General features: G+C 41.6%; 1 protein-coding gene across 1 annotated transcript in view; it reads left to right on the forward strand.

Annotated features, from left to right (window-relative positions):
* The window catches only part of CMTM6 (CKLF like MARVEL transmembrane domain containing 6), a 50,839-nt gene that overhangs the window by 22,987 nt on the left and 5,132 nt on the right, over positions 1-22,720 (forward strand). The window contains exon 3 of the mRNA XM_081245455.1: positions 22,261-22,359. Within this exon, the coding sequence (XP_081101581.1) occupies positions 22,261-22,359 (99 nt within the window). The remainder of the gene's footprint in view (positions 1-22,260; positions 22,360-22,720) is intronic.

A 22,720-nucleotide genomic window follows, 5' to 3' on the forward strand; every position in this document is an offset into this window, starting at 1 on the left:
GAAAAAGAAATGAAGGAAGCAGTAGCAAAGATCAGTAAAACTAAAAGCTGGTTCTTTGAGAAGATAAACAAAATTGATAAACCATTAGCCAGACTCATCAAGAAAAAAACGGAGAAGACTCAGATCAACAGAATTAGAAATGAAAAAGGAGAAGTAACAACTGACACTGCAGAAATACAAAGGATCATGAAAGATTACAACAAGCAACTATATGCCAATAAAACGGACAACCTGGAAGAAATGGACAAATTCTTAGAAAAGCACAACCTTCTGAGACTGAACCTGGAATGGAAGAAATAGAAAATACAAAGAGACCAGTCACAAGCACTGAAATTGAAACTGTGATTAAAAATCTTTCAACAAACAAAAGCCCAGGACCAGATGGCTTCACAGGTGAATTCTATCAGACATTTAGAGAAGAACTAATACCAATCCTTCTCAAACTCTTCCAAAATATAGCAGAGGGAGGAACACTCCCAAACTCATTCTACGAGGCCACCATCACCCTGATACCAAAACCAGAGAAAGATGTCACAAAGAACGAAAACTACAGGCCAATATCACTGATTAACGTAGATGCAAAAATCCTCAACAAAATACTAGGAAACAGAATCCAACAGCACATTAAAAGGATCATACACCATGATCAAGTAGGAACGCAAGGATTCTTCAGTATACACAAACCAATCAATGTGATACACCATGTTACCAAATTGAAGGAGAAAAACCATATTATCATCTCAATAGATGCAGAAAAAGCTTTTGACAAAATTCAACACCCATTTATGATAAAAACTCTCCAGAAGTAGGCATAGAGGGAACTTACCTCAACATAATAAAGGCCATATATGACAAAGCCACAGCCAACATCATTCTCAATGGTGAACAACTGAAACCATTTCCACTAAGATCAGGAACAAGACAAGGTTGCCCACTCTCACCACTATTATTTATTTATTTATTTAAAAAAATTTATTTATTTATTTGTGGCTAAATTAGGCCTTTGTTCCTGCACGCGGGCTTTCTCTAGTTGTGGCAAGTGGGGTCTACTCTTCGTTGCGCTGCGCGGGCTTCTCATTGCGGTGGCTTTTCTTGTTGCAGAGCACAGGCTTTACGCCTGCGGGTTTCAGTAGTTGTGGCTTGTGGTCTCAGTAGTTGTGGCTCACAGGCTCTAGAACGCAGGCTCAGTAGTTGTGGTGCACGGGCTCACGGGCTTAGTAGTGGCAACGAGAAGCCACTGCAGTGAGAAGCCTCTGCACTGCTGCAGTGAAGAGTAGCCCCTGCTCGCTGCAACTAGAGAAGATAAAGCCCGTGTGCAGCAACAAAGAGCCAATGCAACAAAAATAAATAGAGAACTGGATAAATACAAAGCAGTAAGATTTTATTGTTTTAAATTAATGAGAAGCAAGCGTTGGGTCCTATATTGATCATACACCTACGATTTACTTTTTTCTGTATACTCATTTGTACCTCTTAAGTTTTGTACCATTAGAATCTATTGCCTTCTTTCACTTATTTTTTTGCATTTAAAAAATTTTATTGAAGTATTGTTAATTTACAGTGTTGTGTTAATTTCTGCTGTACAGCAGAGTGATTTAGTTATACATATATATATCCTTTTTCACTATGGTTTATCACAGATACTGAGTATAGTTCCCTGTGCTACACAGTAGGGCCTTGTTGTTTATCCATCCTATATATACTAGTTTGCACCCGCTAATCCCAAACTCTCAATCCTTCCCTTTCCCACCCTCCCTCCCCTTTGGCAACCACAAGTCTGTTCTCTAAGTCCACGAGTCTGTTTGTTTAGTAAATAAGTTCATTTGTGTTGTATTTTACATTCCACATATAAGTGATATCATATGGTATTTGTCTTTCTCTGTCTAACCTACTTCACTTAGATGGACCTAGAGATCATCAGACTATGTTGCTGCAAATGGTGTGATTTCATTTTTTATGGCTGAGTAATATTCCATTGTGTGTATGTATGTGTGTGTGTGTACACTCACACACTCACGTATATATATATACACCACATTTTCTTTATCCAGTCATTTGTTGATGGACACTTAGGTAGTTTCCATGTCTTGGCTATTGGAAATAGTGCTGCTGTGAATATTGGGGTGCATGTATATTTCTGAATTACAGTTTTGTCTAGGTATATTCCCAGGAGTGGAATTGCTGGATCATATGGTAACTATTTTTAGTTTTTTGAGGAGCCTCCATACTGTTTTCCATAGTGGCTATACCAATTTACATTCCCACCGGTGGTGTAAGAGGGTTCCCTTTTCTCCACACCTTCTCCAACATTTATTATTTGTAGACTTTTTAATGATGGCTGTTTTGACCAATGTGAGGTGGTGCACCTCATTGTAGTTTCAATTTGCATTTCTCTAATAATTAGCGATGATGAGCATGTTTTCTTGTGCCTATTGGCCATCTGTATATCTTTTTTGCAGAAATGTCTATTTAGGTCTTCTGACCATTTTTTAATTGGGCTTTTTTTGTTATTGAGTTGTTTGAGCTGTTTGTATATTTTGGAAATCAAGCCCTTGTCAGTTGCATCATTTGCAAATATTTTCTCCCAGTCCATAGGTAGTCTTTTCGTTTTGTTTATGGTTTCCTTTGCTTTACAAAAGCTTTTAAGTTTGATGAGGTCCCATTTATTTTTGCTTTTATTTCTATTGCCTTGGGTGACTGGTATGATTGGTACGACTTATGTCAGAGAATGTTTTGTCTATGTTCAAGGAGTTTTATGGTGTCATGTCTCATATTTAAGTCTTTAAGCCATTTTGAATTTTTTTTTTTTTTGACAAATGCATTTTTTTTAAAATTAGTTTCTGCTTTATAACAAAGTGAATCAGTCATACATATACATCTGTTCCCACATCCCTTCCCTCATGCATCTCCCTCCCTCCCACCCTCCCCATCCCACCCCTCCAGGCGGTCACATAGCACCAAGCTGATCTCCCTGTGCTATGCGGCTGCTTCCCACTATCTATCTACCTTACGTTTGGTAGTGTATATATGTCCATGCCTCTCTTTCGCTTTGTCACAGCTTACCCTTCCCCCTCCCCATATCCTCAAGTCCATTCTCAAGTAGGTCTGTGTCTTTATTCCCGTTTTGCCCCTAGGTTCTTCATGACATTTTTTTTTTAAATTCCGTATATATGTGTTAGCATACGGTATTTGTCTTTCTCTTTCTGACTAACTTCACTCTGTATGACAGACTCTAGGTCTATCCACCTCATTACAAATAGCTCAGTTGCGTTTCTTTTTATGGCTGAGTAATATTCCATTGTATATATGTGCCACATCTTCTTTATCCATTCATCCGATGATGGACACTTAGGTTGTTTCCAGCTCCGGGCTATTGTGAATAGAGCTGCAATGAACATTTTGGTACATGTCTCTTTTTGAATTATGGTTTTCTCAGGGTATATGCCCAGTAGTGGGATTGCTGGGTCATATGGTAGTTCTATTTGTAGTTTTTTAAGGAACCTCCATACCGTTCTCCATAGTGGCTGTACCAATTCACATTCCCACCAGCAGTGCAAGAGTGTTCCCTTTTCTCCACACCCTCTCCAGCATTTATTGTTTCTAGATTTCTTGATGATGGCCATTCTGACTGGTGTGAGATGATATCTCATTGTAGTTTTGATTTGCATTTCTCTAATGATTAATGATGTTGAGCATTCTTTCATGTGTTTGTTGGCAGTCTGTATATCTTCTTTGGAGAAATGCCTATTTAAGTCTTCTGCCCATTTTTGGATTGGGTTGTCTGGTTTTTTGCTATTGAGCTGCATGAGCTGTTTATAAATTTTGGAGATTAATCCTTTGTCAGTTGCTTCATTTGCAAATATTTTCTCCCATTCTGAGGGTTGTCTTTTGGTCTTGTTTATGTTTTCCTTTGCTGTGCAAAAGCTTTGAAGTTTCATTAGGTCCCATTTGTTTATCTTTGTTTTTATTTCCATTTCTCTAGGAGGTGGGTCCAAAAGGATCTTGCTGTGATTTATGTCATAGAGTGTTCTACCTATGTTTTCCTCTAAGAGTTTGATAGTTTCTGGCCTTACATTTAAGTCTTTAATCCATTTTGAGCTTATTTTTGTGTATGGTGTTAGGGAATGATCTAATCTCAAACTTTTACATGTCCCTGTCCAGTTTTCCCAGCACCACTTATTGAAGAGGCTGTCCTTTCTCCACTGTACATTCCTGGCTCCTTTATCAAAGATAAGTTGGCCATATGTGCGTGGGTTTATCTCTGGGCTTTCTATCCTGATCCACTGATCTATCTTTCTGTTTTTATGCCAGTACCAGACTGTCTTAATTACTGTAGCTTTGTAGTATAGTCTGAAGTCAGGGAGCCTGATTCCTCCAGCTCCGTTTTTCGTTCTCAAGATTGCTTTAGCTATTCGGGGCCTTTTGTTTTTCCAAACAAATTTTGAAATTTTTTGTTCTAGTTCTGTGAAAAATGCCATTGGTAGTTTGATAGGGATTGCATTGAATCTGTAGATTGCTTTGGGTAGTAGAGTCATTTTCACAATATTGATTCTTCCAATCCAGGAGCATGGTATATCTCTCCATCTATTTGTATCATCTTTAATTTCTTTCATCAGTGTCTTATAGTTTTCTGCATACAGGTCTTTTGTCTCCTTAGGTAGGTTTATTCCTAGATATTTTATTCTTTTTGTTGCGATGGTAAATGGGAGTGTTTTCTTGATTTCATTTTCAGATTTTTCATCATTAGTGTACAGGAATGCCAGAGATTTCTGTACATTAATTTTATATCCTGCTACTTTACCAAATTCATTGATTAGCTCTAGTAGTTTTTCGGTAGCATCTTTAGGATTCTCTATGTATAGTATCATGTCATCTGCAAACAGTGATAGCTTTACTTCTTCTTTTCCAATTTGGATTCCTTTTATTTCCTTTTCTTCTCTGATTGCTGTGGCTAAAACTTCCAAAACTATGTTGAATAAGAGTGGTGAGAGTGGGCAGCCTTGTCTTGTTCCTGATCTTAGTGGAAATGGTTTCAGTTTTTCACCATTGAGGACAATGTTGGCTGTGGGTTTGTCATATATGGCCTTTATTATGTTGAGGAAAGATCCCTCTATACCTACTTTCTGCAGGGTTTTTATCATAAATGGGTGTTGAATTTTGTCGAAAGCTTTCTCTGCATCTATTGAGATGATCATATGGTTTTTCTCCTTCAACTTGTTAATATGGTGTATTACATTGATTGATTTGCGTATATTGAAGAATCCTTGCATTCCTGGGATAAACCCCACTTGATCATGGTGTATGATCCTTTTAATGTGCTGTTGGATTCTGTTTGCTAGTATTTTGTTGAGGATTTTTGCATCTATGTTCATCAGTGATATTGGCCTGTAGTTTTCTTTCTTTGTGACATCCTTGCCTGGTTTTGGTATCAAGGTGATGTCGGCCTCGTAGAATGAGTTTGGGAGTGTTCCTCCCTCTGCTATATTTTGGAAGAGTTTGAGAAGGATAGGTGTTAGCTCTTCTCTAAATGTTTGATAGAATTCACCTGTGAAGCCATCTGGTCCTGGGCTTTTGTTTGATGGAAGATTTTTAATCACAGTTTCAATTTCAGTGCTTGTGATTGGTCTATTCATATTTTCTATTTCTTCCTGAGTCAGTCTTGGCAGGTTGTGCATTTCTAAGAATGTGTCCATTTCTTCCAGGTTGTCCATTTTATTGGAATAGAGTTGCTTATAGTAATCTCTCATAATCTTTTGTATTTCTGCAGTGTCAGTTGTTACTTCTCCTTTTTCATTTCTAATTCTATTGATTTGAGTCTTCTCCCTTTTTTTCTTGATGAGTCTGGCTAATGGTTTGTCAATTTTGTTTATCTTCTCAAAGAACCAGCTTTTAGTTTGGTTGATCTTTGCTATCGTTTCCTTCATTTCTTTTTCATTTATTTCTGATCTGATCTTTATGATTTCTTTCCTTCTGCTAGCTTTGGGGTATTTTTGTTCTTCTTTCTCTAATTGCTTTAGGTGCAGGGTCAGGTTGTTTACTCGAAATGCTTCCTGTTTCTTAAGGTGGGATTGTATTGCTATAAACTTCCCCCTTAGAACTGCTTTTGCTGCGTCCCATAGGTTTTGGGTCGTCGTGTCTCCATTGTCATTTGTTTCTAGGTATTTTTTAATTTCCTCTTTGATTTCTTCAGTGATCACTTCGTTATTGAGTAGTGTATTGTTTAGCCTCCATGTGTTTGTATTTTTTACACATCTTTTCCTGTAATGGATGTCTAGTCTCATAGCATTGTGGTCGGAGAAGATACTTGATACAATTTCAATTTTCTTAAAATTACCGAGGCTTGGGCCTCCCTGGTGGCGCAGTGGTTGAGAGTCCGCCTGCCGATGCAGGGGATACGGGTTCGTGCCCCGGTCTGGGAGGATCCCATATGCCGCGGAGCGGCTGGGCCCGTGAGCCATGGCCTCTGCGCCTGCGCGTCCGGAGCCTGTGCTCCGCAACGGGAGAGGCCACAACAGTGAGAGGCCCGCATACCGCAAAAAGAAAAAAAAAAAAAAAAAAATTACCGAGGCTTGATTTGTGACCCAAGATATGATCTATCCTGGAGAATGTTCCATGAGCACTTGAGAAAAATGTGTATTCTGTTGTTTTTGGATGGAATGTCCTATAAATATCAACTAAGTCCATCTCGTTTAATGTATCATTTAAAGCTTGTGTTTCCTTATTTATTTTCATTTTGGATGATCTGTCCATTGGTGAAAGTGGGGTGTTAAAGTCCCCTACTATGATTGTGTTACTGTCGATTTCCCCTTTTATGGCTGTTAGTATTTGCCTTATGTATTGAGGTGCTCCTATGTTGGGTGCATAAATATTTACAACTGTTATATCTTCTTCTTGGATCGATCCCTTTATCGTTATGTAGTGTCCTTCCTTGTCTCTTCTAATAGTCTTTATTTTAAAGTCTATTTTGTCTGATATAAGAATTGCTACTCCAGCTTTCTTTTGATTTCCATTTGCATGGAATATCTTTTTCCATCCCTTTACTTTCAATCTGTATGTGTCTCTAGGTCTGAAGTGTGTCTCTTGTAGACAGCATATATATGGGTCTTGTTTTTGTATCCATTCAGCCACTCTGTGTCTTTTGGTGGGAGCATTTAGTCCATTTACATTTAAGGTAATTATTGATATGTATGTTCCTATTCCCATTTCCTTAATTGCTTTGGGTTCGTTATTGTAGGTATATTCCTTCTGTTGTGTTTCTTGCCTAGAGAAGTTCCTTTAGCATTTGTTGTAAAGCTGGTTTGGTGGTGCTGAACTCTCTCAGCTTTTGCTTGTCTGTAAAGGTTTTAATTTCTCCATCAAATCTGAATGAGATCCTTGCTGGGTAGAGTAATCTAGGTTGCAGGTTTCTCTCCTTCATCACTTTAATTATGTCCTGCCACTCCCTTCTGGCTTGTAGGGTTTCTGCTGAGAGATCAGCTGTTAACCTAATGGGGATTCCCTTGTGTGTTATTTGTTGTTTTTGCCTTGCTGCTTTTAATATGATTTCTTTGTGTTTAATTTTTGACAGTTTGATTAATATGTGTCTTGGTGTATTTCTCCTTGGATTTATTCTGTATGGGACTCTCTGTGCCTCCTGGACTTGATTAACTATTTCCTTTCCTATATTAGGGAAGTTTTCAACTATAATCTCTTCAAATATTTTCTCAGTCCCTTTCTTTTTCTCTTCTTCTTCTGGAACCCCTATAATTCGAATGTTGGTGCGTTTAATGTTGTCCCAGAGGTCTCTGAGACTGTCCTCTGTTCTTTTCATTCTTTTTTCTTTATTTTGCTCTGCATCAGTTATTTCCACTATTTTATCTTCCACCTCACTTATCCGTTCTTCTGCCTCAGTTATTCTGCTATTGATCCCATCTAGAGTATTTTTCATTTCATTTATTGTGTTTTTAATCGATGCTTGATTCATCTTTAGTTCTTCTAGGTCCTTGTTAACTGTTTCTTGCATGTTGTCTATTCTATTTCCAAGATTATGGATCTTGGAAATAGAATCTTGGATCAGCTTTACTATCATTATTCTGAATTCTTTTTCAGGTAGACTGCCTATTACCTCTTCATTTGTTAGGTCTGGTAGGTGTTTATCTTGCTCCTTCACCTGCTGTGTGTTTTTCTGCCTTCTCATTTTGCTTATGTTACTGTGTTTGGGGTCTCCTTTTTGCCGGCTGCAGATTCGTAGTTCCCGTTGTTTTTGGTGTCTGACCCCAGTGGCTAAGGTTGTTTCAGTAGGTTGTGTAGGCTTCCTGGTGGGGGGGACTAATTCCTGTGCTCTGGTAGTTGAGGCTCGATCTTGTCTTTCTGGTGGACAGGTCCACGTCTGGTGGTGTGTTTTGGGGTGCCTATGGCCTTATTATGTTTTTAGGTAGCCTCTCTGCTAATGGGTGGGGTTGTGTTCCTGCCTTGCTAGTTGCTTGGCATAGGGTGACCCTCACTGTAGCTTGCTGGTCGTTGACTGAAGCTGGGTGCTGGTGTTGGGATGGAGATCTCTGGGAGATTTTCGCTGCTTGATATTATGTGGAGCTGGGAGGTCTCTTGTGGACCCGTGTCCTGAAGTTGGCTCTCCCACTTCAGAGGCACAGCACTGGCTCCTGGCTGCAGCACCAAGAGCCTTTCATCCACCCGGCTCAGAATAACAGGGAGAAAAAGTAGAAAGAAAGAATTAGTAGAAGAAAGAAAGAGAGAGGGAAAGAAAGGAAGAAGGGAAGAAAGGAAGGAAGGAAGGAAGGAAGAAAGAAAGGAGGGAGGGAGGGAGGAAGGATGGAAAGAAAGAAGGAAAGAAAGGAGGGAGGGAGGGAGGAAGGAAAGGAAGAAAGACAGGAGGGAGGGAGGAAGGAAAGAAAAAGAAAGTGGAAAGAAGAAGGGTGGGAGGGAGGAAAAAGAAAGAAGGAAAGGAGGAGCGGAGGGAGGGAGGGAGGAAGGGAGAGTAGGAAAAAAAGAAAGAGCAGGTAAAGTAAAATAGAATAAAGTATGAAATATAGTAGCGTTATTAAAATTAGAAAGTAATTATTGAAAAAAAAAAAACAAAAACCGGACCGATAGAACCCTGGGACATATGGTGGAAGCAAAGTTATACAGAGAGAATCTTACACAGAAGATTACACATACACATTCACAAAAAGAGAGCAGGGGGAAAAATCAAAAATCTTGCTCTCCAAGTCCACCTCCTCAATTTGGGATAATTCGTTGTAAAAAGAGGAAAAGGGCGAGAAGTCTGAAATCTTGCTCTCTAAGTCCACCTCCTTAATTTGGAATAATTCGTTGTAAAAAGAGGAAAAGGGGGGAAAGTCTTAAATCTTGTCCTCAAAGTCCACTTCCTCAATTTGGGATGATTCGCTGTCCATTCATGCACTCCACAGACGCAGGGCACATCAAATGGACCGTGGAGCTTTAATCCGCTGCCTCCGAGGCTGCACAGAGAGATTTCCCTGCCTCTGCTCTCACAGCTCCCGGGTCTCAGCCTTGAACCTGGCCCCGCCTCTGCGCGTAGGTCGCCGGAGGGCGTCCGTTCTTCGCTCAGACAGGACGGGTTTAAAGGAGCCGCTGATTCGGGGGCTCTGGCTCACTCAGGCAGAGGGGAGGGAGGGGCGCGCAGTGTGGGGCGGGCCTGCGGCGGCAGAGGCCGGCGTGATGTTGCAGCAGCCCGTGGCGCTCCGTGCGCTTTCCCGGGAAAGCTGTCCCCGGGTCTCGGGGACCCCGGCAGTGGCGGGGTGCACAGGCCCCCCGGAAGGCGGGGCGGACAGTGACCCGCACTCGCACACAGGCCCCGCGGCGGCGGCGGCGGCGGCGGCGGCGGCGGCGGCGGCGGCGGCGGCGGGCCGCGGCGGCGGGCGGCGGCGGGCGGCGGCGGCCCACGCCCGTCTCCGAGGTCCGTGCCTTACCCGCGGCTCGTGCCTGTCTCCGGCGCTTCCCCAAGCAGCCCTCTTAATGCCCTCTCCTCGCGCACCAGGAAACAAAAGGGAAAAAAGTCTCTTGCCTCTTCAGCAGCTCCAGACCCTTTCCCCGGACTCCCTCCGGGCTAGCCGTGGTGCACTAACCCCTTCAGGCTCTCTTCCTGCCGCCAGCCCCAGTCCTCTCCCTGCGCTCCGACTGAAAGCCGATACCCGAGCCTCAGCTCCCAGCCCCGCCCGCCACGGCGGCCGAGCAGACAAGCCTCTAGGGCTGGTGTGTGCCTGAGGGCACCGGTCCTCTGTGCCAGAATCTCTCCGCTTTGCCCTCCGCACCCCTGTTGCTGTGCTCTCCTCCGCTACTCCGAAGCTTTCCCCCTCCGCCACCTGCAGTCTTCGCCCGCGAAGGGGCTTGTAGTGTGTAGAAACCTTCCCCCCTTCACGGCTCCCTCCCACTGGTGCAGGTCCCGTCCCTATCCTTTTGTCTCTGTTTATTCTTTTTTTCTTTTGCCCTACCCAGGTATGTGGGGAGCTTCTTGCCTTTTGGGGGGTCTGAGGTCTTCTGTCAGCGTTCAGTAGGTGTTCTGTAGGAGTTGTTCCACGTGTAGATGAATTTCTGATGTATCTGTGGGGAGGAAGGTGATCTCCGCGTCTTACTCTTCCGCCATCTTCCTCCGGGGCCCTGAATTTATTTTTGTGTATGGTGTGATGGTGTGTTCTAACTTCATTGATTTGCATGTGGCTGTCCAACTTTTCCAATACCACTTGCTAAAGAGAGTGTCTTTTCCCCATTGTGTATTCGTGCCTCCTTGGTTGAAGATTAATTGTCCATAGGTGTTTGGGTTTATTTCTGGGCTCTCCACTCTGTTCCATTGATCCATATGTTTTTGGGCCAAAACCATGCTGTTTTTTTTTTTTTTTAATAAATTTATTTATTTATTTTTGGCTGCGTTGGGTCTTAATTGCTGTGTGCAGGCTTTCTCTGGTTGCTGTGAGTGGGGGCTACTCTTCGTTGTGGTGCGCGGGCTTCTCATTGTGGTGGCTTCTCGTTGCAGAGCATGGGCTATAGGCGCATGGGCTTCAGTAGTTGTGGCGCATTGGCTCAGTAGTTTTGGCTCATGGGCTCTAGAGTGCAGGCTCAGTAGTTGTGGCCCACAGGCTGAGTTGCTCCATGGCATGTGGGATCTTCCCAGACCAGGGCTTGAACCCATGTCCCCTGCACTGGCAGGCAGACTCTTAACCACTGCACCACCAGGGAAGCCCAACCATGCTGTTTTGATTATTGTAGCTTTGTAGTATTGTCTGAAGTCTATGAGGATTATACCTCCTGCTTTGTTCTTTTTCCTAAGGATTGCTTTGGCAATTCTGGGTCTTTTATGGTTTCATATAAATTTTAGGATTATTTGTCCTAGTTCTGTGAAAAATGTCATGGATAATTTTATAGTAATTGCATGAAATCTGTAGATTGCTTTGGGTAGCATGTCCATTTTAACAGTTTTCTCCCAATCCAAGAGCATGGGATATCTTTCCATTTCCTTGAATCCTCTTTAATTTCCTTTATTAATGTTTTATATTTCTCAGCATGTAAGTCTGTCACTTCCTTAGTCAGGTTTATTCCTAGGGGTTTTTTGTTGGTGGTGGTAGTGGTGGTGCTATTTTAAAAGGTATTGTTTTTTTACATTCCCTGTCTGATATTTCATTGTTAGTGTAAAGAAATGCAACTGTTTTCTAAATATTAATCTTGTATCTTGCTACTTGCTGAATTCATGTATTAGATCTAGTAGTTTTTGTGTGGAATCCTTAGGGTTTTCTATGTTTTGTATCATGTCATCTACATATAGTGAAAATTTTACCTCTTTCCTTCCAATTTGGATACCTTTTATTTCTTTTTCTTGTCTGATTGCTGTGGCTAGGACTTCCCAATACTGTGTTGAATAAAAGTGGTGAGAGTGGGCATCCTTGTTCCAGATTTTAGCAGGAAGACTTTCAGCTTTTCACTGTTGGGTATTATATTGGCTGTGGGTTTGTCATAAACAGCTTTCATTATGTTGAGATATATTCCTGTATACCCACTTTGGCAAGAGTTTTTATCATGAATGGATGTTGAATTTTGTCAAATGCTTTTTCTCATCTATTGAGATGATCATGTTATTTTTCTCTTTTTTTAAATTTATTTATTTTATTTATCTTTGGCTATATTATAAAGCCTGCTGCACGCAGGCTTTCTCTAGTTGCAGTGAGCGGGGGCTACTCTTAGTTGTGGTGCACGGGCTTCTCATTGCGGTGGCTTCTCTTGTTGTGGAGCACAGGCTCTAGGCACGTGTGTTTCAGTAGTTGTGACTCGCGGGCTCTAGAGCACAGGCCCAGTAGTTGTGGCACACAGGCTTAGTTGCCCTGTGGCATGTGGGATCTTCCTGGACCAGGGCTTGAACCCGTGTCCCCTGCGTTGGCAGGCGGATTCTTAACCAATGCGCCACCAGGGAAGCCTGACCATGTGTTTTTGACTTTTGTTAATGTGTATTACATTGATATGCGTATGTTGAACCATCCTTGTGAACTTGGGATGAATCCCACTTGGTCATGGTGTATGATCTTTTTTATGTGTTGTTGGGTTCAGTTTGCTAATATATTGTTGATAATTTTTGCCTCTATATTTGTCAAAGATATTGGCTTGTAATTTTCTTTCTTGGTATCTTTGTTTGATTTTGGTATCAGAGTGATGGTGGCTTCATAGAATGTCTTTGGGAGTGTTCCCTCATCTTCAGTCTTTTGGAAGAGTTTGAGAAGAATTGGTAGAAGTTCTTCTTTGTATGTTTGGTAGAATTTGCCTGTGAAGTCATCTGGTCCTGGACTTTTGTTTGTAGGGAGTTTTGGTTTTTTTATTTTTATTTTTGCGGTACGCGGGCCTCTCACTGTTGTGGCCTCTCCCACTGCAGAGCACAGGCTCCGGATGCACAGGCTCAGCAGCCATGGCTCACGGGCTCAGCCACTCGGCGGCATGTGGGATCTTGCCAGACTGGGGCATGAACCCGTGTCCCCTGCATCGGCAGGCGGACTCTCAACCACTGCGCCACCAGGGAAACCCTGGTTTTAGTTTTTTGACCACACCATGCAGCATATGGGATCTTAGTTCCCTGACCAGGGATCAAGCTCTTGCCCCTTGCATTGGAAGCGTGGAGTCTTAACCACTGGACAGCCAGGGAAGTCCCTGTAGGGAGTTTTTTTGCTTTTTTTTTTTTTTTTTTTTTTTTTTACTATAGATTCTGTTTCACTTCTAGTGATTGGTCTGTTCAAATTATTTCTTCTTGATTCAATTTTGGTGGGCTGTATGTTTCTAGAAAGTTGTCCATTTCTTCTAGATTGTCAAATATGTTGGCATATAATCGTTCATAGTATTCTCTTACAGTTTTTTTTTGTATTTTTGCAGTATCAGTTGTGATTTTTCCCCTTTCATTTCTTATTTTGCTTATTTGGGTCTTGTCTCTTTTCTTCTTGGTGCACCTGGCCAGAGGCTTGTCAATTCTGTTTACCCTTTCAAAGAACCAGCTCTTGGTTTTATTGATTTTTTTTCTATTTTTTTAATCTCTATTTTATTTATTTCCTCTCTGATCATTATTATCTCCTTTCTTCTGCTGACTTTAGGTTTTGTTTGTTCTTCTTTTTCTGATTATTTTAGGTGGTGGGTTAGTTACTTGAGATTTTTCTTGTTTCTTAAAGAAGGCCTGTGTCACTGTGAACTTCCTTCTAAGAACTTTTTTATTGCATCCCATAGATTTTGTTTATCTTTTTTGGCTGCGCTACATGACTTGTGGGATCTTACTTCCCTGATCAGGGATTGAACCCGGACCCTCAGCAGTGAGAGCATGGAGTCCTAATCACTGGACCACCGGGGAATTTCCCCATAGATTTTGTATGGTTGTGTTTTCATTGTCATTTGCCTCAAGGTATTTTTTAATTTCTTCTTTGCTTTCACCATTGACCCATTGGTTATTTTAGGAGCATGTTGTTTAGTCTCCATGTAATTGTTTTTTTTCTTGTTTTTCTGTTGTTGATTTCTGGTTTCATGCTGTTGTGGTCAGAAAGGATGCTTGAAATAATTCCTATACCCTTAAATTTGTTGAGGCTTGTTTTGTGCCCTAGTATGTGGTCAGTCCTAGAGAACGTTCCATGTGTGCTTGAAAAGAATGTGTATTCTGCTTTTTGGGGGTGTAATGTCCTGAAAATACCAACTAAGTCTAACTGTTCTATTGTATCACTTAGGATCTCTGTTGCCTTATTGATTTTCTGTGTAGAAGATCTGTCCATTGTTGTGAGTGGGGTGTTAAAATCTACTATTACTGTACTCCTGTCAGTTTCTCCCTTTATGTGTGTGTTTGTTTAATGTATTGGGGTGCTCCTATGTTGGGTACATACATGTTGACAAGTGTAATATCCTCTCCTTGTGTGATCCTGTTATTATATAGTGTTCTTTATCTTTCTTTATAGCCTTTGTTTTAAAGTCTATTTTGTCTGATGTGAGTATTGCAACCCCCACTTGTCGTTTTCATTTGCATGAAACATCTTTTTCCAGCTCCTCACTCTAAATCTATATGTGGCCTTTGCCCTAAAGTGGTCTTTATTTTTAATTATTTATTTATTTATTTTTGGCTGCGTTGGGTCTTCGTTGCTGTGCACGGGCTTTCTTTAGTTGCGGCAAGCGGGGGCTTCTCTTTGTTGCGGTTCGTGGGCTTCTCGTTGCAGTGGCTTCTTTGGTTGCAGAGCACAGGCTCTAGGCACGTGGGCTTCAGTTGTTGTGGCACACAGGCTCAGTAGTTGTGGCGCACAGGCTTAGTTGCTCCGTGGCATCTGGGATCTTCCCGGACCAGGGCTCGAATCCAGGTCTCCTGCATTGGCAGGCAGATTCTTAACCACTGCGCCACCAGGGAAGTCCCTTAAGTTGGTCTCTTGTAGGCAGCATAGTGTAGGTAGTCTCTTGTTTCATCCAGTCTGCCACTCTGTGTCTTTTTGATTGGAGCATTTAGTCCATTGACATTTAAAGTAATTGTTGATAGATACGTATTTACTGCCATTTTAAACCTTGTTTTCCCGTTGATTTTATATTTCTTCTTTGTCCCTTTTTGTTTTTCCTTTTGTGGTTTGAAGACTTTCTTTGGTATTATGCTTATGTTCTCTTCTTTTTGGTGTTTGTGAACCTATTGTGTGTTTTTGATTTGTGGTTGCCCTGTTTTTCAAGTATATTAACCCTTCCCACTTGCTTTAGACTGGTAATCATATGGGTTTGAACACATTCTAGGAAAAAAAAATTACATTTTCTTCCTCTCCTCCCCCACATTTGATGATTTTGATGTCTTCTTTTACATCATGTTCTTCCTTTTGCTGTTCATTGTGGTTATCATCACTTCCACAGAAATTTTTTTTTTTTTTTTTTTCTGTACGTGGGCCTCTCACTGTTGTGGCCTCTCCCGTTGCGAAGCACAGGCTCTGGACGCACAGGCCCAGTGGCCATGGCTCACGGGCCCAGCCGCTCCGTGGCATGTGGGATCTTCCTGGACCGGGGCACAAACCTGTGTCCCCTGCATCGGCAGGTGGACTCTCAACCACTGCACCCCCAGGGAAGCCCCCACAGAAATTTTTCATTTTTTTTTTAAATCTGTATATGAGCTTACTTAAGTGATTTACTTTCTGATTAGGATTTTCTCTTTTCTATAGATTCTTCTTTTCTATTTAGAGAAGACCTTTCAATATTTCCCTTAGGATGGGTTTGGTATTACTGTATTCTTTTAGTTTTTGCTTGTCTGAGAAATTCTTTATCTCTCCTTCTATTCTAAATGACAATCTTGCTGGGTAGAGTATCCTAGATTGCAGATTTTTCCCTCTCAGGACTTTGAATGTATCTTGCCACTCCCTTCTGGCCTGCAACATTTGTTTTTTTTCCATAGGCACCTTTTTTTTGGGGGGCGGGGGAGCTACATTGGGTCTTCGTTGTGGCACATGGGATCTTCACTGCGGCATGCAGGATCTTTTGTTGTAGCGTGTGGGCTCTTCGTTGCAGTGCATGGGCTTCTCTCTAGTTGTGGTGTGTGAGTTTTCTCTCTCTAGTTGAGGTGCATGGGCTCAGTAGTTGTGGTGCGTGGGCTTAGTTGCCGCATAGCATGTGGGATCTTAGTTCCCCGACCGGGGATTGAACCTGTGTCCCCTGCATTGGAAGGCAGATTCTTTACCATTGGACCACCAGGGAAGTCCCTGGCCTGCAACATTTCTGTAGAAATATATGTCTTGGTGTAGATCTGTTTGGGTTTATCTTGTTTTGGACCCTCTGTGCTTCCTGTACTGGGGTATCTGTTATCTTCTTTAGGTTTGGGAAGTTTTCAGCCATCGCATCTTCAATTCCCTTTTCTCTTTCTTCTCCTTCTAGGATCCCAGTTATGTGTAGATTGGCATGCTTTGTATTATCCCACAGGTCTCTTATGTTGCTTTCATTTTTTTTTCATTTGCCTTTCTGTCTGCTGTTCTGTTTGGGTGATTTCCATTATTCTATCTTCCAGGTCATTTGTTCTTCTGCATTATTCGTTCTACTATTCATTGCCTTTAGCTCAACTTTCATCTCAGTGAATGAGTTCTCTAATTTTTCTTGGTTTCTTTTTTATAGTTTCTAGTTTCTTTTTATAGTAATCTGCATTTCTATCAATACTCCTTAACTTCTTCAGTGTTTTCATTATCTCCTTTTTTTTTTTTTTTCCAGTACGCGGGCCTCTCACTGCTGTGGCCTCTTCTGTTGCGGAGCACAGGCTCCGGACGCGCAGGCTCAGTGGCCATGGCTCACGGGCCCAGCCGCTCCGCGGCATGTGGGATCCTCCCAGACCGGGGCACGAACCCATGTCCCCTGCATTGGCAGGTGGACTCTCAACCACTGCGCCACCAGGGAAGCCCCATTACCTCGTTTTTGAACTTACTGTCTATTAGACTGAAGAGGTCTGTTTTATTGTTTGTTCTTTTGGGGAATTCTCTTGATCTTTTAATTGGGAGTGGTTCCTCTGCTTTTTCATTTTACTTATATTTCTCTTGGTTTATGAGTTGAAGACAAACAATTATCTACTGTGGTTTGGAGGGCTGTTTTTATGTGGAAGTGTTCCTGTGTAGCCTTTGTGGGTGTGATATTTTTTGGTGCGAGGGCTGTTTTTAGCTTGGATGCCTGCCACCTCTTTCCTCGGTGTATGCTGGCTGTTGTTATCCCCTTGCTAGGAGGTGTGACTGGTGTTGTGGTGACCAGAACCTGCACTGCATATTGAGTGGGGCCTCCTCCTTGCTCTGTGGTTTTCACTGCTCTATCAGGGGCTGGGTTTGTTCCCTAGTTGTTGTAGTAGAAGCCCCCAGATGCATTTCTGAGTGATGGTGCAAGGTAGGTGGGATTGGCGTGCTCCCATTGGGAGAGGAGCCACTATTTATCTGCTAGAGCTGTTCACAAGTGAGTGTGTTCACCTGTCACCTGTTGTGCGGGCTCACAAAGTACACTGTTGTTGGCACTGCCCTTGCCCCTGTCTCAACCTTGGGAATGCCATCAGTCAGCCCTGGTGTCTCTCTGACCTTGTTTTCACAAGGCCACCAGTGCGGCCACCAGTGCAGATCCACTGAAGTCAGGTTCCAGGACTATAGTAGTTGTGCACCTGGACCCGCTGTGGGGGCTATGGAGGCAGCTCAGACCCTGGCCCAGCCCAGTCCCCACATGCATGTGCCCACAAAGCCCACAGCTGCTAAGGCCACATCTGTCCCAGCCATGGGAGGACCTGTTGTCCCTTGGATGTGCTTCAGGTGCTGAATTTACATGGCTGGCAGCGGAGGTGTAAGTCTGTGGCTTGCACAGCTGCAGGGAGAGATTTCAGCCCTACCTCCTAAGTTGCGTGGCTGCTGGGGTCCAGCTGTGGTTTCAGCTCTGCCTCTGTGTGTGGGCAACCCACTGGCGTTTGCGCCCGGAGCCTGCCGAGGCAGCGGCTGGTTCACCGGAGCCTGTCAAGGCAGGAGCCCCCAAGGCGGTGGCTGGGGTGTGCTCACCTGGAGCCTGCCGAGGTGGGGGCTGGCACGTGAGAAAGAGGCTGCTATGGCGGCCTCCATCGCCTCCTCGTACGCCACTTAACGATGGCGCTTCACTTCTGTGACAGGCCTGGGCTTCTTCCGCAAACATCCCCAGTTGCGACCACACCACATTCCAGCCCCTTCAGGCTGTTTCCACATAGCCAACAGAGCCCTCTCCCTGTTGTGTCCTCTAAACCCTGAGTTTCAGCACCCAGCCCCTGTCCATACCAGCAGATGTGCGTCTCAGGCTCGGATGCGCAGGGCGGTGGCACGGCACTCTGTGCAGGTCTCTGTTTGTTCTGCCTCCCACAGACCGGTTGTTGCACTCTCCTCTGTGCCTCTGAAGCTCCCTTTCTGTCCTGGTTGATCTCCCTGCCAGTGAGGGGGCATCCCAGGGTGCGGGAACCTTTCCTTTTTCCAGCTCCCTCCCATGGCCGCAGATCCCGTCCTGCTTTCCCTTTTTTTTTTCCCCTTTCGTCCTACCTGGTCACATGGAGATTTTTCCTGTCCTTTCAGGTGTTTGAGGTCTTCTTGCTGGTGTTCAGTAGGTGTTCTGTGAGAACTGTTCCATTTGTGGGGGTATTTTTGGTGTATTTGTGGGAGGAGGTGAGTTCCACGTCCTTCTACTCTGCTGTTTTGATTGGAGCTCCTATTCCCTTCTTTTAATTCTTTAAGCATGAAATATTGCCATTTGCAGCAATATGTTAGTTACTGGACCTAGAGAATATTAAACTTAGTGAAGTAAGTCAGAGAAAGACAAATACTATATGCTATCACTTATATGTGGAATCTTAAAAATAATACAAAAGAATCTGCCTACAAAACAGAAACAGACTTAACAGACATAGAAAACAAACTTATGGTTACCAAAGTGGAGAGGGAATGGAGGAGGGGACAAATTAGGGATGTGGGGTTAACAGATACAAACTACTATACATAAAATAGATAAGCAAAAAGGATTTATTATGTAGCACAGGGAACAATATTCAATATCTTGTAATAACCTATAATGAATATAATCTGAAAAAATATAAATGAATCACTTTGCTGTACACCTGAAGCTAACACAATATTGTAAATCAACTGTACTTTAATAAAAAATACATATATATATAATGATTCTTTTAAGTTTGAAAAGTTAAAAAACAAGAAGTTGATACCAAACAGCTAAAAAAATAACTTTGAAAAACAGAGTCTGAATCAAATCCATTAAGCCTTTGATGAACACATACGTGCAGTTCTTGGTATGGCCAATATATGACAGTTCCCATTATGTTACCCGATAATAGCTGCTGTCAGTGTTTACTGTGTGCCAGGCACTTTATGTGCTGTGATTTAGAATCTTCACACCTCAGTGCTCCATTTTTCTGTTGAAGAAACTTAGGTTGAGAGTGGTTAAGTAACTTGTCCGAAGTTACACAGTGAGGGTAAAAATAAACAGATTTGAACCCAGGAAATTCTCACACTCTGCAGTCTATCATGTGGCCTAGGCAGAATGCTGCTAGAACCACTGCCCTAGTAACTTTAGATGCTATTATGGCAAATATCGTCACCACAAGAGTCTTTGTATAGCAATGACAACAGAACCCATTTGTTTTATGAAGTACGTATTAAGAAGAGGATGCAGAGAATATCTTAGAATTTTTGTTAATTATATTTTTAATCTTTGAAAAGTCCTCCTTTTTACAGATCAGTATGTGATAAGATTTGGGCAAGGGAAAAATTCACTAGCATCTGAGCTGGTTGATTTGTAGCTTGAATGTGTAAATTTATGTTTTAAACATTAAAGATTGAAAATATTTTTTTCATTTCTTATCTCAACAGCAAAATAGCACTACTTTCCATAAAAATATTTTTAGAAATGTTTATAGTTTTTTAGTGCTGCATCTGTAGTGTTTAAGAACATTGATCTTTTTGACAAGAAACAATATAATATTTTCCAGTTTAGTATAATGGTCAAACTAAGCAAAATGTAAAGCAGTTATTACATCAAACTTGAGCATTTAAAAAGTTATTTTAGAGTAAATACTAATTTTAAAATACTGAGGAAAAAAAGAAAAATTAGTCATTTCATCCTAAAATAGCTTTTGTAAATATTTTACTGTATGTCTTTTGGGTCTTATAGAAAGTTTTAAACACAGATGTAATTGTAGAGTATGTATGTTCTACTTTTCACCTAACATCATAAGGAAGTCATGTTTGTTTGAATGGTTTAAAAATTACTTTTACTGTCTGCTTATTAATATACTTAAATTAAAAAAATCTTTATGTAAGGGGTTTTCTGTTTTAGAGAAAATGTTTTGAGTGTGTGGTGGTGGTAGTGTCTAGGGAGGCTAGGGAGGAACAGTAATCTTTTTGGAAAGAGAATCTTTTCTATCCCATGCTCTTGCGGGTCCCATTGTATCAAGAATAACAATAGCCAATGTTTATGGAACATTTATTGTGTTTCTGGCACTGATCTGAGCACTTTCCATGGATTAACTCTAATCTATAGAATCACCTATGAATACGATATTGTTACTACTCTCATTTTGCAGATGAAGAAACAAAGGCACACAGATGTTAGGTAACTAATTCAATCACGTAGCTAAGAAGTAATATTACTGGAATGTGAGCTCAGGTAGTCTCACTCTAGAACCCATGTTTATTGAATACTGCATTATTCTGTCTCAAAATGATTGTCTTGTTTAAATACCTCCTTGAGTGTACTCCAAATATTAGTAAATAGTTTTATATTTGTATGTAACAGATTTAAATAATATTCAGTTCAAAGGAATAGAAAAAAAGAGAAAGTGCTGCAGAAAAACACCTCTTTTAGAAGCAAAGAGGAAATCTCTGAAATTTCTTAAGTGAACTAACAAAATAGTGAATTCTGTTTTGGGTAGTTTTACTGATATTAGGTTTAGTGGAGATTGCATTTCAGAAAACTCAAAGTATCAGACTTAAAACACTTTGGAGTGGCTATCATTTTTCCAGTTTCTCCTCTGAATCAAGTATGTATGTCAAGCACTGTTTTCAGTTGGCACTTGAGAGCGAACCTCATGAGGTGATGCCTGAGAGAGCACTTGGAAACCATGAAGAATTCCATTGCTGTAAGCTGCATTATGATGAGATGTGGATGCTTTTATGTAGTAGATAATCTCATCATACAAGCTCATGTTGGATTACCCACTTGGCACAATTGAAAACAACATGCTATTCCAAGAAAGCCTAAGTGTCTTTAGTTAATGATGGGTGATCCTTTTGAGTCTCTCTTTTTCCAAAGTGCTTTAAAAGCACTGAAGTACTCTCAGAGAGGCCATCCTAGCATGGATTATGTTGAAAGGGAAGAAAAATGCTGTTCTTTGCTGGAAGTAATGTGGGATTTAATAAATCCTTTGGCTTTGATCTTAATATGTCCTAGAGAGGGGACTTCCCTGGTGGTCCAGTGGCTAAGACTCCGTATTCCCAATGCAGGGGACCCGGGTTCGATCCCTGGTCAGGGAACTAGATCCCACATGCCGCAACTAAAGATCCTGCACGCGGCAACGAAGATCCCACGTGCTGCAACTAAGACCCGGCGCAGCCAAATAAATAAATGAATATTTTTTAAAAATTAATACATCCTAGAGAAAAAGATAAGCACACACATGCATGACCTTTGGGGAACTGTTTTTATTTTATTTCATTTATCTGTAATAGAATATAATTGAATTTACAATATTATATTAGTTTCAGGTGAACAACATAGCAATTCAATATTTTTATAGATTATACTCCATTTAAAGTTAGTTACCAAAAAACGGCTAGATTTTCCTGTGCTGTACAATATATCCTTGTTGCTTATTTATTTTATACATGATAGTTGGTACTTCTTAATCCCCTTCCCCTATCTTGCCCCTTCCCTTTCCCTTTCCCCATTGGTCACCACTAGTTTATTCTTTGTGTCTGTGGGTCTTTGTTACTCATTTGTTTACTTTTTAGATTCCACAAATAAGTAATAATGGATAACTATTTTTATTAAAACATTATCTTGTGATGTACTTTCTGAATATGCCCTGTCCAGAGTGTGCATAGTGTTCCTTTACAGGGTATTTATCAAATACCAGGCTTATTGAAAAGTTAGAAGTTGAAGTATGTAAGTTTGAGTCAAGAAAAAAAAGTCACTGAAGTTTTTTTTTTTTTCACTGAAGTTTTTTAAAAGTTAAAAATTAAAACATTTGTTTTCAGCCACCCTAACCATGCTGTATTCCTTATGTTTTATGTGTATGTGTAGGATTTTTATATTACTGTGGGAACAGGATTGGTGTTTTTGGTGGCATCCATCTTTTTCGCTTCGACACATGACAGTACCACGGCTGAACTTGCTGCAATTGTAAGTACCTTTTATCTTTGCTTATTTTTATTTGCTTAGAAATATGGAATTTGGAAAGTACTTGACAGGTTATACAATAAGGGAGAGTGGTTTGTCTTTTAACTTATTTTTTAGTGTAATTTGATTAGAGGCCTAAAAGCAAATAAATATGATAGCCTTAAAAACCTAGAACCTGGGCTTCCCTGGTGGCGCAGTGGTTGAGAGTCCGCCTGCCGATGCAGGGGACATGGGTTCGTGCCCCGGTCTGGGAAGACCCCACATGCCGTGGAGCAGCTGGGCCCGTGAGCCATGGCCGCTGAGCCTGCACGTCCGGAGCCTGTGCTCCGCAACGGGAGAGGCCACAACAGTGAGAGGCCCGTGT

The sequence above is a fragment of the Mesoplodon bidens genome, assembly GCF_964165515.1.
Source record: "Mesoplodon bidens genome assembly, chromosome: 10".
NCBI classification, from domain to species: domain Eukaryota; kingdom Metazoa; phylum Chordata; class Mammalia; order Artiodactyla; family Ziphiidae; genus Mesoplodon; species Mesoplodon bidens.